Source organism: Setaria viridis, chromosome 3, assembly GCF_005286985.2.
Source record: "Setaria viridis chromosome 3, Setaria_viridis_v4.0, whole genome shotgun sequence".
NCBI classification, from domain to species: Eukaryota; Viridiplantae; Streptophyta; class Magnoliopsida; order Poales; family Poaceae; genus Setaria; species Setaria viridis.
In genome coordinates, this window is record NC_048265.2 from 2,783,926 (window position 1) to 2,800,084 (window position 16,159).

The following is a 16,159-nucleotide window of genomic DNA, read 5'->3' on the forward strand; positions in this document are numbered from 1 at the left end:
TTAAGAACAGTACATGTATGTAGTATGCACCATCCATCCATCCATTGATCATCCATGCATCTCTCTCTCTCTCTCTCTAGGTTTCTCTGTCTATCATCTGACCAAAGGAAAAGGAAAGCTGGCTGGCCTGCATCCCGGTCTGCGTGCAGTAACTCCACACACAACACAACCTATCCTACAAAAGACATGTACCACAGTAGTGCCACTAGCAAAAGCTAGGTACGTAGCCACTAGATAGTGCATGCAATAACTTGACAAGAACAAAACATGGTAGTGTGGATCGGATCAGACGATCAGTAGCAGCTTCTTCTCCTTCATGAATCCTCTTCTCGCACTGCGATATACTGCGTGCTCCTGCACTCCTAATAACTAGGCAGGCATTGATTTCTGCCTCGCCATATGCATATATACAACTCTCTTGCTTTCTTCAAGGATTCAGCAGTACTACTACTGCTGATCAGATCAGTGGCTGGAGTGGCTGACTGAGTGAGTAGAGTATTCACTCACTCACTGCCCGCAACTGACCTATCTCCAATTCAAAACAGACTCCGCTCTTTTATGGCCGGCCCGGCCCTGCGACTGCGAGCTTGCTGCATGCTGCGTGCTAGTAGAGCTGTGCGCCTGTGCTAGCTGTGCCTTTGCATGTATATTCAAGTCATCTGCATGTGAAATAAACATCTTGTCCCTCTCGATCCATCTCTCTCACCCATTCAATTCGTTGTGCTCCTTGTGCTTGCGCTACATGCTGCTTGCTTTCGTGCATCTCAATTCGTGCTATACTAGCTTATTAGTTTAATATGTGTATACAAAGATATATACATACTCCTACATATACATAGCTTTAATTTGCATGCCTTGCCAGGAGCTGCAGCCCTACGCTCCATTGCCCAGTTTGTGATGGTGCAATTACTACTAGTAACTGTACATGCATGCCCATAGCTAGCTTTCTGATCAGTTGATATGTACGTACGCGTCGCCATGTAGATGCAAAACGTAGCCTTTTGGTTTTGTATATATACAAATACAGAGAGACACGGCTGCTGCCCTGTTTCTCAGAAAGGGGTCTGCAGCTACTCCCTGCTGCGAGAGGGACTGAGATCTTGCATCAAAGTTTCTGAAAGAAAACAGGATAGGACGACGGCCGCATGCTGCTGGCCACTGACTTGAATGAGATTCCATCTACCGCGCACATAGATCGTAGCTAGAGAGCCAGCAGATAGGCCGGTCGTGCGTGCGTGCGTACACACTGCTAATTAAATTTCTTTTCAGTTTTTTACTTCTAACGGTGGTGTCAGTTTCTTCCATCTCCAGATGAACTGTTGGCATCCATGCAAGCTTAATTGCCTATCCAAATTATTTAAGATAATATGGTAGTACGTGACGACTTGAACTACTCGGTAGTGACTACCACATTATCTTAAGCCCTAAAGTTGTGACTGGACAACACACAAGAGTTATTGCCAATGCACGCACGGATTCATGCATGGAAAAGAGAGAGCCCCAGAGCAGGCAGCAACGATGCACACACCGGTTAAAACGCTTGGAGGGATCGAAGAGGGAGGGACGGAGATGTCAGTGGAAGGTGACGGTAGCGGTAGAGGCCAAGGCCGGAGTAGAAGGGAACCGAAGCCCCAAAAGCTGCACACCACTTTACTTCACAAAAAAAAACTGCGCACCACTTTGCATGTATGTACACACTACACACACAAGTACACTGTACACAACAGCACTCCGTACGTACACGGCTACACGCAGTCGTATATACGTACGTACTGAGCAAGCAGCTAGGTGAGGAGAGAACTGGTTGGTTAGTGGTTACTACTACGTACTCCACGTACAATGCATGTGACGCGTGTGTACTTGCTACTACGACATATATGTAGGTGTGCGCATGGTGACTTATATGGCCACGCATGCGTGTCTGTGCGTGCGTGCTGGGGTCGTCGTCGCATGCAGCACCGCTGCGTGCATGCGCATGCGGACGTAGGCGCGGATCCTACACAGCAGCAGGCTACCCGCTATAGCTGAGATCGATCGGTCGATCTATCCTCTGATGTACTGGATGTGTGATGATGTGACCACTCCCTCATCATCTCTTAAATCATATCCATCTCATTCCTCCCTCCCTCTCTGGTTCTCTTCTCTTCTTCCTCACGCCACACAGAGGCCGGCCGGCCACAGCAGCATGTACACAGCTCTCTCTCTCTCTCTCTCTCTCTCTCTCTCTCTCTGCAGGGCAGGCCGGCAGAAGAGAGCCTGGCTGTGGCATGCACGCCGAGTAGCAGCTAGTTCAATGCCGAACCTACTGCACGCTTCTGTACATGTATGTGTATATCTGCGTGCATGTGCCCGTGTTGTGTATGTGTACGCGACGCAGAAGAGAAGAGGGGGAGAGAAGAGAGAGATCGAAGGACCACCCCCACCCTGCCCCTGCATGGCCGGCTGCTGCTGCGACGCAATCTTAATGTTTTGTCTTTACCCATAACATTCCAAGTGTTGTCATCTCCCTCTTACACCCGCAGGCACGTGGGCCCAACACTGATCCCTTCCATGAAGGTCGCAGGCAGAGATCAGTGGCAGCCCTGGCCTCTCGCTCCTCGTCGACGAGACGCGCCTCTGGCTCCACTGGAAAAGCGAATTAACAATCCTGTCACGCATTGACTTGTGCTTGGATCATAGCTAGCTCAGTTAAGTGCCCATCCGATCAAGTTAACGCCTACCAATCAGTGGGGCACACGGGCTGTACAAGCGCGGGCACCAGGGTACAAGCAGTGGAATAGATGCTGCCATAACAACACATATATGTACGAAATTCTTAGATGTTTTTCCTGCGCGCATTTGGGATTTGGCACCACATTTAATTTGCTACGACCGCCATAAATAAAGGCAATCAACGAGATATCACAAGATAGCAACAAATAAAACCCAGCTTGTGATTGATATATCATGTAGACGATGGTCCTCTCTCGTACTACTGTTTTTACTGGTGTTTGCGGCTCACGAGTACTTTTCTCTCCGAAATAGTACAAACACGAACGCTCACAAACTCACGCACACTCAATCCTATGAATAGACACGCAATCCTACCTTTACGAGGACCTCCAAGGGACTGAATCGGCAGAATCTTGAGATTGTACGTGCGAGCACTAGTTATGAGCTCAAACCCTGGTAGGCATATTCCACCACAATAAATCTTACCAGCTGAGCGCTTAGTTCGCGCGGCTCACAAGTGCTTGTTATGGCTTGAATAGGTGTTGCCATCATTCTTCAACGTATGTCAACAAGGAGGAGGATGGCATCGAGCTCGGGGGTAAAAGGGCAGGGTCAGGCTGGACAAAAAACCACTTTCTTTTGGTCCATCCCAGGGGCGGATCTTAAGGGAGGGCTAGGGGGCTCTACTGCACAAGACCTCCATAAAGCAAAGGAAGAAGAGGAGGAGAAGAGAGGAAAATGAAGGAAAAAAAAAAGAGGAAGAAGGGGTGAAGATAGAGGAGGAGGAAGAAGCAAGCCCTCCTAACCTTAAACCTTGCCTCCACCACTGGTCTGTCCAATAAGTCTGGGCTCAGGCCAGGCTCTCCAACCTTCATTCAAGTGTGAAATTAGCGAATTTTAATATTTCAGATCTAGCCTTTATTTTCTCAAGCTAACCATCAAAATCAACGCAAGCTCAGACTTAAATCAGGCCTTGTTTAGTTGCCCAACTTTGGGATGCCCAAATTACTGTAGCAACACTGTAGCGTTTTATTTGTATTTGTAAATTATTGTCCAAATATTGACCAATTAGGCTCAAAAGATTCGTCTCGCAAAGTACAACAAAACTGTGCAATTAGTTTTTGATTTCGTCTACATTCAGTACTCCATGCATGTACCGCAAATTTGATGTGATGGAGAATCTTCTTTTTGCATAGTGCCAAATTTGGAATTTGGAGGTGAACTAAACAAGGCCTCAGTTGGGTCAAGCTTAGTCCACTAGGTTCGGGCCTGTATTTTTCTCCATATCGATGGATGATTCTTCTTTCGAGAGAGGTAGGCTTGGCTTGGAGATAGAGGAGGCGGAATATGAGGAGGAGCGGTTGTCAGACTCAAGGTGCAATAAAGATTATGATGAGGTGACGCCCGACTTCATTTTGATGTTTTTTCCTGCATGCATTTGGGATTTGGCACCACATTTAATTTGCTACCAATGCCATAGAGGCAATTAATGAGATATATCACAAGATGGCAACAAAATATTCCCAGCTTGTGATTGATATATCATGTAGACGATGGTCCTGTCGTATTACTGTTTCCACTAGTGTCTGTGCCTCTCAGGTGCTTATCATGGCTTAAATAGGTGTTGCCATCACTCTTCAATGATTGTCAACGAGGGTGATGATGATGATGGGCGATGGCGATAAGAGAACTCGCGATAAAAGGCCAAGGCCGGACCGACGAAAAAAATTGCTTTCGTTTTATTTTGTTCCTTGAATCCAGTGGCTAGTTTGTCCGATAAATCCTTGGGCTAGGCTCGGGGTCAGACCGTGCTTTCCAACCTTCAAATGTTAAACTAACTAATTTTAGTATTTTGATCTAGCCTTATTTTTTCAGACCATCAAAATCAGCGTAAGCTCAGACATAAATCAATGTTGGGTTCGGGCTTGTATTTTGCTCCAACTAGTGGTTGAGATGGCGGATTTCCACGCCTAGGGCTACTTACCAGAGCGTTTAAACCATCCAAACTAGCCCACATAGCCCTAGTCATATTTATAAAAAAAAATTGCATGATTTAGAGTATATCTGACTCCAACTAGATCGATGATTCTTCCTTCGAGAGGATGACCTTGGCATGGAAACACCAGGGGGGGGGGGGGGGGGGGGGGGGGGGGGGGGGAGGTGCGGCTACCAAAGGAGGAATCCGATGATGACTCAAGCTACAATAGCAATGATGATGAGGTGACGCCCGAGTTCATTTTGGCTTGATCTAAAAAAAGGTTCATTTTGGCTTCATTCATATGAAGTGCATGCTAGCTTTGTATTTTATCACCTTTTGGTTTTTATAATGTATTTGTAACATGTAGCAAAAAGTATGCTATTATGACACTACATTTTGATATATATCAATCTCCATAATAATTTTCAAATGTCCAAATTCAACACACACAAAAAAATGATTTATTTTTAGAAAACCTCAAAGGGTCACTTGTTTTTGTATGGAAGGAGAAATACGATACAAAAGCTATACATAGATATAATATTAATGTATCATAAACAATGTCGATTATTGCCTATCACGAGGTGGTCTCCTATCGATCTGCCACTTAGTTTATATATTTTAATTTTTCTTATTTGAGAGGTTTCCCTTCGTACCAAATTACTATTTATTTTGACTTTTCTAGATACATAGCTCTTGATATACACGATAGTCCGAAGTCTGCTTTTCCACGACGGTGAATGGCCTACTTTTGCACTTTGCAGGCTGCTTCCAAAGACAGCATTGGGCCTTACATGGATTATGTAAGGGCCCAGGTCCCTACTTACCGCCCACGTAACTATGGGCTGGAGTTATTACTATGGTTTATGGCCCTTTGGTCCGGCAGACTGGAAAAGTACATAACCAGCATTGGGCTGGAGCAAATACTCCATTCTTTTTTCAAAAAATATCAAATTCAAATAAATATGGACGACTGGATTCTAGCTGCCTGGATAATCGAGAGTCACGGATATTCTTCCACCAGATTATTCCAATTACGATCAGGTGAGTTCAGCAAAATGCCACGGAATAGCAGGGTCTTGTTTGGCCGAGTTTCCAGAGTTGATTCTCAGCTGAATCCAGCAAAAGCTTTGCCAAACAGTTTTTTAGAGAGAAATGATGATTCTGTGAAGTGATTCTCTAAAATGAACAGTTTTTTAGAGAGAAGAGATTGGGAGCTGAAAAAAGTAACTTCTCTTGATTCTGTGAAGTGATTCTCCATCCTGATTTTAAGAGTTTATGCTAGAGAATCAAAAAGAATATCCTGATTTTAAGAGTTTACGCTAGAGAATCAAAGAGAATCACTTTCAGCCATAGAATTACTTCTTCCAGAGAATCAGACGGAACTCTACCAAGCAAGATCCTACATCAGCTTGTCAGTTTGGAGAATATCTGGAGTATGTTTCCACTGTCCAGGTACTCAGTTGAATCAAAATGCTTGCAAATGTTTGGATCCTTCGTAATCTGGTTGAGCAAACCATCGCCGCAACCACTTCACTTCCAGTATTCAGTTACTGGCGAGAGCAAGGCAAGCTCCTAGTGATCACAAGAAATCAAAATGTTTACATGTGTAGTTTAGAAATCATAATTCATATGATCAGTATTTCTAGCAGTTGAACCCAGGGAAAAGATTTCACTTGCCATGCCTGACAGTACTGTAAGAAGACACAAATGATGGAAAGCAGAAAATACTTAGCCAGAACAAAAACTCAGTCCACTCAAACAAGGCCAAGGAAAGCAACACACCCCAAGATATCCTACACTCATTCAACCCAAAATATGATCCAGAAAAACATCACTGAGAATAAGTGCAAGTTTTTTTTCTTTTTCCAAAAGGAGCAGCTGGTAGGATTTAACACTAAGATATCTACATGTCATGAAACACTTGGACAGTTGGACAGACAGGAGCAGCAGAGCACACATTCCGAAAAACAAGTCCACAAACGACACTGATATTCTTAAACCTCACCACAGAGGATTTAAATCCGAAGAAGCTGGTGTTTGGCATGACAAGAAGCTGATCCCCAGTCGGCACTTATCCTTTGGAAGTGCTATCAAGAAGCTTGAGCTCTAACTGATGTAACCTTTACTTCATATTTTGCATCAGCCCATTTTCAGATGGATTCTTTTGCGGCTTTCAGTTTGTTAACAGTACTCAGACTTTGCCAGGAGCAAGGATCTTCCTCTTTAGGCAGTGTTCTTGCCTTAAGAAAAAAGAACCCCATTGCCATTTTTCATTGAATAACAAGGGCTAGAACAAAAATCAAGATTCATCAGGCTCGCCAGCCAGATAATATGTTTCGGTTTTGACATGTGTAAGCTTCATACTACTTTTCATGTCCTTGAAGGATAAATGCAAAAGTTAGAAGATAAAGATAACTAACTGCCAGCAATCCATAATGGTTCGAATGCTGGCAGCTTGGCTTACACAACACCCTTTTCCTAATTTGTGTTGCAAAGACAAATAAGAAATCTTGATATGGAGTGATTAGAGCAAGAGTGCTAGGAATGTTATTTCAGATTCTATCGGTACAGACACGTTATGATTTTATCACATACATGTTGGTGGGCTTGTACAACAGACCAAAGGCTAGAAAAATCAAAATGGCATATTGCACAGGACTTCTGCAAATTATTTTTACCAAACTCACATCAGAGTGTGTAGCCAGTGATTATTGCGCACCTTGAATATCTAGGCAGAAACTGGCCAATGAACGTCCAACTTTGCATCCAATCAAGGATCAGATACTGTCAAGATGTAAATTTTGGATCTTGATCACTGCTAAAGAATTGTGCCACTGCTCCGAACCTGATGTGAACCTTTGGCCTACTAATCCAAGCAGCATCATGAAAATATCAGCCAATATGCAACTTTGCATCCACTAGAGATCCACATAGTGTCGGTAAAATTCAAATTCTGAATCTTGATCGACATTGCATCCAATAAAGCAAACATACAGCTACAAGTTCACAATTGCTCAATGAACAGAGCTTTGGCACTTATTACCTTCCTCCAGCAATGGAGGCTGCCAGGTCGACGTCGTCGTCCACCTCGAAGAAATGCCAGCTCGTCTCGTTGAACGCGCGGGCGAAACAATCGTCGTCATCCAAATCCCCCGTCTCGCCGACCCGCTCCTCGCACGCGAACCGCCCGACCGCAAGGACGTGCGCGGCCTTGGCGGCGGGGCCCGAGCGGTTGTCCTCGGCCTGGAGGGCGTACCGCCGGAAGCTGTTGCCGAGTACGCAGACGCGTCGGAGCTGAGCGGGTGAGTCCCAGTTGGCGGCGAGGAGCGCGTCGTAGAGCGACGCCTCGCAGTGGGGCATGTAGAAGAGCGTGGGCTCCTCCACGCGGCGGCGGCACCCGTCGTCGACGCTCGGTACGGAGAACCCGAGCTCTGCGGCGACCGCGCACTCGACGGCGGAGAGGACGGGGTCGAAGAGGTCCGCGGAGGCGGATTCAGGGAGGAAGTCCCGTCGGAGGAGTGCGGCGAGCGCAAGCTGGGCGCGCGCGGCGGGGGAGGAATCGAAGCTGCCGACGCCGAGAAGGGAGAGGCGGGAGGGGGCGAGGACGGCGAGGCGGCGCTGGAGCGGGGAGTCCGGGAGGAGGAGGCGGCGGTAGAGGCGGGAGGCCGCGACGCGGGAGATGGCGGCGTGGGCGCGGGCGACGAGGCGGGAGACGCGGGCCGGGTCGAGGGAGTGGTCGGAGGGGGACCAGGGGATTGGGGTCACGGGGAGAGGCGGAGGAGCGTCGGGGTGGCAGGCGGTGGGTGGGGCCTGGCCTCGTCGGCGGCCGCGGCGGCGGACGACGGTCCAGTCGCCGCCGGCAGTGGGGGTCGCGGCGGCGGCGGGCATGGATTGGTTGGAGATACTGTGAATTGGGATGGTCTGCGGCGGAGATGACCGTCTGATACGAAAGCTCAACGGTCCAGATTTGGCGCGAAGGATTAATTGGTGGTTTAGGGGCGAGAAAGGGTTGGGCCTTTGGTCTGTCTCCGCTCATGGGCTTTCATTGGGCTGTTGCTCTGCTGCCGCTCATGGGCTTTCGATGGGCTCTGCAAACCTTCCGGAAGTTTTTTTCTTATATAACTTCCACTTTGAGATCCGTGCAAAAGTATACATCCAACGACTACGAAACGCGCGAGCCAGCTGTCCAGCATATGGGCGGGCGCTGCCCGCAGAAGGAAAAGATGCTGCCACCTGACTAGCAGCCGTCGGACCTTTGGTTTTGAAACTTTGGTTTCAATTTTCTTTCAAATCGTAAATACGTTTTAGATTCCATTTCCCACTATGTTATTTAGAATTTATACAACAAAATAAGATTGAATATGAATATATTTTGTGTCTTTTTAAGAATCAACATTTTGAATATACAATTTCAACATTTTGAATATATTCATTCAACAATTTCGATTTACTATTTCAACATTTTATATGAAAATATTGAAGTAGTTTATTAGAATTGTTGAACTTAGTTTTATTAAATGTTGAATCAAGTAGTTTAAAATGTTGAACATGCGAGATCATAAATATTTAACAAAAACAATGAATCATTAACATGGATTAGAGAAAACAAAGCAAAAGAAAGCTTACGTATGTTACTTGCCACCGGCCTATCCTCCTCCGTCCTACTACTAGTGCGTTGGGCCTCTGACGCTGGCGCTGCTTGACTGCTGTGCTACCTGGTTGTCTACACGTAATTGGGCCCTCGTGGGCCTTATAGCCATACGGTTTATACAACTACTAGAAGTCATATAGGACTCCCCCTCAATCATAACACAGAAGAGAACATTGTCGCTCAGTATTTTGTCAAATGATCTCTTAGCCTAAGGACGCAATCAATTACCCCATCCATTCTCCAAAGTGTCCCTAGTTAATCTATCGAGATATTTGAGTACATTCTCTCTTTCTCTCAACCCTTTTTGTCTTTATAAAAAAGATTTTGTAATCCTTATTGACACATTCGCATCTTCTTTTGAATGATCTTGATCCAACGACCTCTAACCATGGTGATATGTTCAACTATCTTATTCTGCCCTCACATGAATTTGATCTAGGCACAGTAGGCTACTTTCCTCGTGTGGGCATTTCTCCTATTTCTTTAGACATGTCCACGAAAAAACGTTCTAGATGCAACAATTTGTTGTTAAGCAAACATGCCATATACATGAGAAAGGCGATAAAGAAAGAAGATACTTGAGGTTTCGTTTCTTTTCGATGGAGGAGTATACCAGCGTGTGTTGACATACGAGTTGTGGCCAAGGAGATAAGCAACTCGAGTCATTGAGAAAAATAAAAACAAGTACAATGCTTGCCAAAACCATGTAGCCTACAATATTTTTTTACGAAGGGCTTGTTTTGTGTTGGTTGACGTGCTTGGTTGCTCCGTGTGAACCGTAGTTCCCAAATTATTATCAGCCAAACAAAGCACGCGATGCTTAAGTTCCCGCGCAAACCCGGGAACCCGCGAGGAGGGCCACCGGGACCCACCTGCCAGCCTACCCGGGCTACCGGGCCCCGCGCCCGCTCGCCCGCTCTTGGCCTTTCCCCTTCCTCTCGGCTCGGCTCCCTCCTCTTCCTCCCCTCCGTCTCCTCCGCAGCACACGAGGACACTTTTGCGCCCGGCCCCCTGCCCCCGCGCGCTATTCCCACCCGCCCGCCGCCACCCCACCCCCACGGCGGCTCCCCCCGGATCCGACGGCTCCCGCGCGCGCCACGTCGCCGTCGTCTTCCTCCCCCACCCACTATTTACCCTCCGCCCCCACCCCCGTCGCTCACCTCCCCCCCTTTCCCTTCCCCGTCCCGTCCGAATCGGCGCGCTAGGGTTAGGGTTTCGCCGCGCCCGCATCCGCGCCGCGCCGCCGAGGCCCGGGTGGTTCCGGTGAGTTTCCTCCCGCTCGTTCTTGCGCTCCGCTCGATTCCTTCCTCCCTGTTGCTTCTTGGCAATGGAGTGGATTGGGGGGCTAGGGTTTTAACTGGTTGGCTTTGTTGCCGTGTCTTTTTTTGGTGCGGCGGTGTAGGCGGGAGACTCTATGGCGATCGTGAGGACTGGACCCGGCGTCCGGCTCCCGAGGCTTGACGGCGGCGGGGAGGGCTCGCCGGAGGCCACGGAGGACGAGGAGGAGGAGTCGCGGGCCACGCCGTCGCAGGAGTCCGGAGCCGACGGCTTCACCGGCGGCGAGGAGGAGGAGGAGAACGGCGGCGGAGGTGAGGAGCCAGAGGAGGTGGAGGAGGAGTTAGGCGGCGACGACGAGCTGGAGCTGGAGGAGGAGGGGGGGGACTCTGGGATGGGGTCCGACGAATTGGAGGTCACGGAGCTCGGGGAGCCTGGCGCCGAGATGTGTCAGGTCGGGGACCAGAGCTTCGCAGTGCCGCTGGAGCTCTACGACCTCGCCAGCCTCCGCGACGTGCTCTCGCTCGACGCCTGGAACACCCTCCTCAGCGAGGACGAGCGGCTCAGCCTCGCCGCCTTGCTGCCCGACATGGACCTGGAGACCTTTTCCCGCACCCTCGTCGAGCTCCTCGGGGGGCAGAACTTCCACTTCGGGAGCCCCCTCGCCGCCCTCTTCGAGCGGCTCAAAGGGGGGCTCTGCGACCCCAGGATCAACCTTTACCGCCGAGGCACCCGCTTCGCGGAGCGGCGCAAGCATTACTACTGGCTGCAGAGTTACCACAACTCAATGGTGCGGGGCCTCCGGGAGATCAAGGATTGCTGGAAGGGCCGTGAGGGGTACAGCCTTGATGAGAGGCTGAGGATGTTGGACACTTTGAAGGCGCAGCAGCAGCAGAGAAAAGCTCTGGCTTCGGCTCGGCAGGCTGCGTCAGAGACTGATTCGGAGAGCAGGGAGTCTGGGGAAAAGGTCTTAAATCAGCTGAAGCTAGATAAGATTGGACAGAAGAAGTCAGGGAAGTTAGTGAAGGAGAGATCTAAGGGTTTGCTGCGGGTGTGTATGCCGAAAGGAGTGGATGAAGAGTATGGGGGTGGATCTGGCCGTCATTCTGCAATGTCACTCGCTGAGCTTTCTCATCGAGATAATGCGTATGGATATGATTCGAGCGGGCATAGAGGGAAGCTTCACAGGAGCATTGACGGACTTTACTCGGAGGAGCTAGGGTATGAACAGGATTCGTCAAGAACTCGGCTTCCGAGGCTGCTGCCAAAGCCAGTGAAGAAGAAGGAATTGACTATGAGCTATGATGGCAATCTGTATGGAAACAACTACCATGATGACAATACTGCTTCTCCTTACTACTATGGCAGGAATCCCAGTGCTAATCAGGGAGTCACTCTAGCAGCAGCGTATGATCCTCCATATTTTGAAACCAGAAGGAATGCAAGGTACTCGGAGAGAGACTGGGTGCAAGGTGGAAAAGGTGCGCAGGGTAAAGCTCTAACAGGTGATGAGATGCACTGGACAGCTGGTACTCACACTGGTCACTTAGATGACTGGCAAAAGGGGAAGTTGGCAGGTGATTACAGGAGCAGGAAAGATCAAGCTGGCCATGGTCTGAAGGTTAAGTCCTATAAAAGCATTGAGCAACAGGCTAACGACACTCGCGTTGGGTCTGACCCTAGAAGCAAGATATCACAGGTGAAGATGGCAGGTAAACCCAGCAGCCAATTTGATAGGATTGGCCAGAAGCATTCCAGGGGCAATGCTGTCTATTCTCAAAGTGAGGAGACAGAATCTGATTCATCAGAACAGTTTGAAGGTGGTGGGGACGTGCATTTTCTCGAACGGAAGCCAGAGCATCACCATTCTGGGTTTCATAGACCAGCACATGGTGCCAAAAAGTCAAAAAAGCTTGCTAAAGTGGTCAAAACGAGTTATCCTACTGCTGATGCAGATTTAGAACCCTCTCGGAGCAATGGATTCAAAGGAAAGGTTTCAGAGACTGGTTATTTACGTGATGTGGATGTGAAGATGACGGAACAGATTAGTGATGTCATGAAACCTCCATCAGCAAGTGGTGAAAGGAAGCGGAAAGGGATGGCAAATTTGGAAACGCATGTTCATGATAACTCTGAAGTGCATGAAATCAATGAAAATGCCAATGATCCATTCAGGTTAACAGAGAGTGAAAGGCTTGCCAGTAGGTCAGATCGTGCAGTCCAAGATTCTAATGGTGATTTTGGTGGTACTGAAAGAGTAAGTGGCAGCTCTGGGTCCAAAAAAACAAAAGGAAGAGTTGAAGTTCCTAGCCAGGATGAGCAAAGTGAGCATGTGCCATCTGGTTCAAAGATGACCGAGAACATCGGTGGCTCGAAGAAGAAAAGCAAAAAGAAGCCAGAGAGCACCACAGATGCAGTTACTGTAGCAGAACCCGCTGCTGATGTGCCAGAAAATAATGTTGTAGCAGTAGAGCCTGAGAAGCTGGAGAAGCCTGAGAAGATTGAGAAGCCCAAGAAGAAGTATGTACCGATATCACCAACTATACATACTGGCTTTTCATTCTCCGTTGTACATCTTTTAACTGCCGTAAAGAAGGCTATGGTCTCTCCTGCTGAGGATACTCCAGCAGTAGCGAAGCAGCCTGATGGAGAGGAAGGCAAAAAATGGTTCAACAATGAAGAGAACAGCAAAACACCTCAAGAACAAAATACGACAGAACAAACTCAGCAGGTTCTTGAGGGTGCAGATGCCAGTGCTGCAGAGCAGGCTGCACAGAGCAATTCACCGGCACTGACTGTTCAAGAGATTGTCAATCGAATTAGATCAAATCCTGGAGATCCTAGGATACTTGAAACTCAGGAGCCCCTCCAGGATTTAGTTCGAGGAGTATTGAAGGTACTATCATCTAGAACAGCTCCTCTAGGAGCAAAGGGCTGGAAAGCACTAGTTGCCTATGAAAAGGCAAACAAAAGTTGGTTTTGGGTTGGTCCAATACCTTATGTTTCATCATATGATGATCCTGATGAAGAAACTTCTGCGGAAGCATGGTGTATACCACACAAGATGCTTGTGAAGTTGGTTGATGCATTTTCTAATTGGCTGAAAAGTGGTCAGGAAACCCTTAAGCAGATAGGATCCCTTCCACCACCTCCACCACCAAATCCTGCAAACTTGGATTTGAAGGAAAGATTCAAGGAGCTTAGAGCCCAGAAAAGTCTGAACACAATAAGCCCAAGCTCAGATGAAGCAAGGGCATATTTCCAGCGTGAGGAATTTTTGAGGTACTCAATACCTGATAGAGCCTTTTGCTATACTGCTGCTGACGGGGAGAAGTCTATAGTTGCTCCCTTGAGAAGAGGTGGTGGAAAGCCCACTGCGAAAGCTAGGGGTCACCCCATGCTCTTACCTGATCGTCCGCCACATGTTACTATCCTCTGTCTTGTAAGAGATGCTGCTTCTAGGTTGCCTGCAAGAACTGGAACTAGAGCTGATGTCTGCACACTGCTCAGAGATTCACAATACCTGAACCATGAAGAAGCCAATAAAGAGGCTGCTATTAATCAAGTTGTCAGCGGTGCTCTTGATCGCTTGCACTATGAACGTGACCCTTGTGTACTGTATGATAATGACAAAAAATTGTGGACCTATCTACACAGGGGTAGGGAGGAGGAAGATTTTGAGGATGATGGCACGTCATCTACGAAAAAATGGAAGAGACCGAGGAAAGATCCCTCTGATCCTGCAGAGCCAGGTGCAGCAAACGATGATTTTGATGATGATGGCACTGGGACCCCTTCGGCGAACAATGCAAAAAAGCAAAAGACAGACCATGGAGATCCTTCAGTATCAGGAGAAGCTAACGATGAGGGAGATCATGCAACTCAGAATCCATCTTTTGGTGGCATGGAGGGTGATCCTGATCTTAATGCTGTTCCATCAACAAAAAATCATGAAGAATCTGGTGGAGATGTTTACGTTGATGCAAGGCCAAATGATGGTGGCTCAGATTCAGTAGATGCAAAACCAGGCAGCAGGGCTGATGACAATCCAGAACAGAATAAAATCAACACAGCACTCCCTGAGAACACCAGCAGCATGGATGCTCTCCATGAATAATGATATGTCATGGTTCAATCAGCTGTGCATGTGTTGAAGTGTCAGCATAGGTAATTTCGGCAGAAATCACATTTTACCTGTGTCATCTATTCTTAGTTCTGCAATTGGCTAGTATTAGGAGAATTTGTTTCATTTTTAGTGTTGTTTCTCTCTTTTTACATTACAGTAATGTAAATTAGAAATGCTAAGATGGTTTATGCTTTCCTGGCACAGCTCAGTCTGTTTTACAATGAAATTGTCATGTTTTGACTAACATGCCAAATGCAATGCTTACTGGTTTTGGTCTGCAGTTATCATAATGTGGCCCGTAGTTATAGCAATGGTTTGTGAAATACTAGGCAACTTTCTTTTCAGATGTTGGTTACAGATTTTTCATTGATAGAGGGAGACCATTCTATTGATATGTCACTTGATTTGTATTATTCCTACATAAAGTTAGCATCGATGTGATATTCCTATATCGTAATTATATGTGTGATACCCCATTGTGCAGGCTGCACTTAGTAGGTTGTGGTAGCCCGGCTTCATTCTAATATATTTCATTAGTTAGTGTTGCTTGAAGCAATTTCAGGGACACCTTATAGTTTCAAGTCCCAGTCATGAGTACAAATAGCTCGTGAAACTAGATCAAGTGTGGGAAGCACATTTCTGATAGCATCCGTCCTCATCGCGCTCACTGTCACTTAAATACCTTTTCCAGTTTTTATTCAGTTGTACCATTTAGCTTCTTAATTGTTTTGGCAAATATTCTGATAACTGCACTCGTCTTTTAACCATTGGACAATACAAATCTGCTGTCCGTTCATCCATGAACCCCATTGTGACAGCTTTTTCTCTGTTTTGCAGGGTAGAAAGCGGTGTTCATCTTCTTGTTGCTATATATATGGACATGAGTCATCTTCTTGTTGCTATATATATGGACATGAACACCATAGCAAGCACCGCTATACAAGGCCTCGACTCTGCCAAAATCAATCTTTTGTAGTTGAGATAGCTTGTACATTCTTGCCATAATTTAAAAGAGCTTCTGTAGTTTACTACTCCTTTTCTTTTCTAGTGGGCTTGTGCAGCTGCTGTGCCACAATTCTAATCTGAAGTTGTTAGGCATCTCATGTATTTGTGTGTTCATGTTCGGATGAAATGGAATAGAAAGTTCAGTAGAGTCCCCAATCTCCCATCAGCCCGCACATATGAATGTCGTTAATGAGGTAATTTTAATTTCTTCTGTTGAGAGAAGCAGCTGCCAGAAATTCTGTAATGATTTGTTACCATGCTACATCGATGCCCTTTGGAAGAGCAGCCAGCGAACCGACCACTACCGTCTGGTGGCATTTCTTCTCTAGCTTACACTGTTAAACAAGAGTGCAAATAACTTGTGTTAGTTTAAACAAACAAATTGTGGTAAAGTATGTAGTTATGAAAG

The 16,159-nt window shown here is 47.1% G+C and overlaps 2 protein-coding genes across 4 annotated transcripts; one reads left to right on the plus strand and one right to left on the minus strand.

The window, feature by feature from the left end:
- Window positions 1–5,900: 5,900 nt before the first annotated feature.
- Window positions 5,901–8,963, minus strand: LOC117847324 (protein SENSITIVITY TO RED LIGHT REDUCED 1). 3 transcript variants are annotated; one of them, XR_004638598.2, is made up of 3 exons: window positions 7,737–8,957; window positions 7,413–7,559; window positions 5,901–6,265 (listed from the first exon to the last, which is right to left on the minus strand). XR_004638598.2 is itself a non-coding variant. In XM_034728514.2 (2 exons), the coding sequence occupies exons 1-2, from the start codon at window positions 8,579–8,581 to the stop codon at window positions 6,241–6,243; spliced, it is 870 nt and encodes a 289-aa protein (XP_034584405.1). In that variant the 5' UTR covers window positions 8,582–8,963; the 3' UTR covers window positions 5,901–6,240. The 3 variants fall into 3 exon arrangements, 2 of the variants coding, with proteins under 2 accessions (XP_034584405.1, XP_034584404.1); XM_034728514.2 differs by lacking the exon at window positions 7,413–7,559 and having other exon boundaries at window positions 7,737–8,963; XM_034728513.2 differs by lacking the exon at window positions 5,901–6,265 and having other exon boundaries at window positions 6,982–7,556; window positions 7,737–8,956.
- Window positions 8,964–10,454: 1,491 nt separating this feature from the next.
- On the plus strand, window positions 10,455–15,898 carry LOC117849584 (uncharacterized). The gene is made up of 3 exons (XM_034731182.2): window positions 10,455–10,607; window positions 10,747–14,786; window positions 15,583–15,898. Exon 2 carries the CDS (start codon window positions 10,759–10,761, stop codon window positions 14,734–14,736), a length of 3,978 nt encoding a protein of 1,325 aa, XP_034587073.1. The 5' UTR covers window positions 10,455–10,607; window positions 10,747–10,758; the 3' UTR covers window positions 14,737–14,786; window positions 15,583–15,898.
- Window positions 15,899–16,159: the final 261 nt, after the last annotated feature.

Coding starts and splice junctions, on each gene's coding strand:
- LOC117849584 (XM_034731182.2), top strand. CDS start 10,759: ATGGCGATCGTGAGGACTGGACCCGGCGTCCGGCTCCCGAGGCTTGAC.
- LOC117847324 (XM_034728513.2), bottom strand. CDS start 8,581: ATGCCCGCCGCCGCCGCGACCCCCACTGCCGGCGGCGACTGGACCGTC. Junction 7,557..7,736: donor GCCTCCATTGCTGGAGGAAG/GTAATAAGTGCC, acceptor TTGGATTAGTAG/GCCAAAGGTTCACATCAGGT.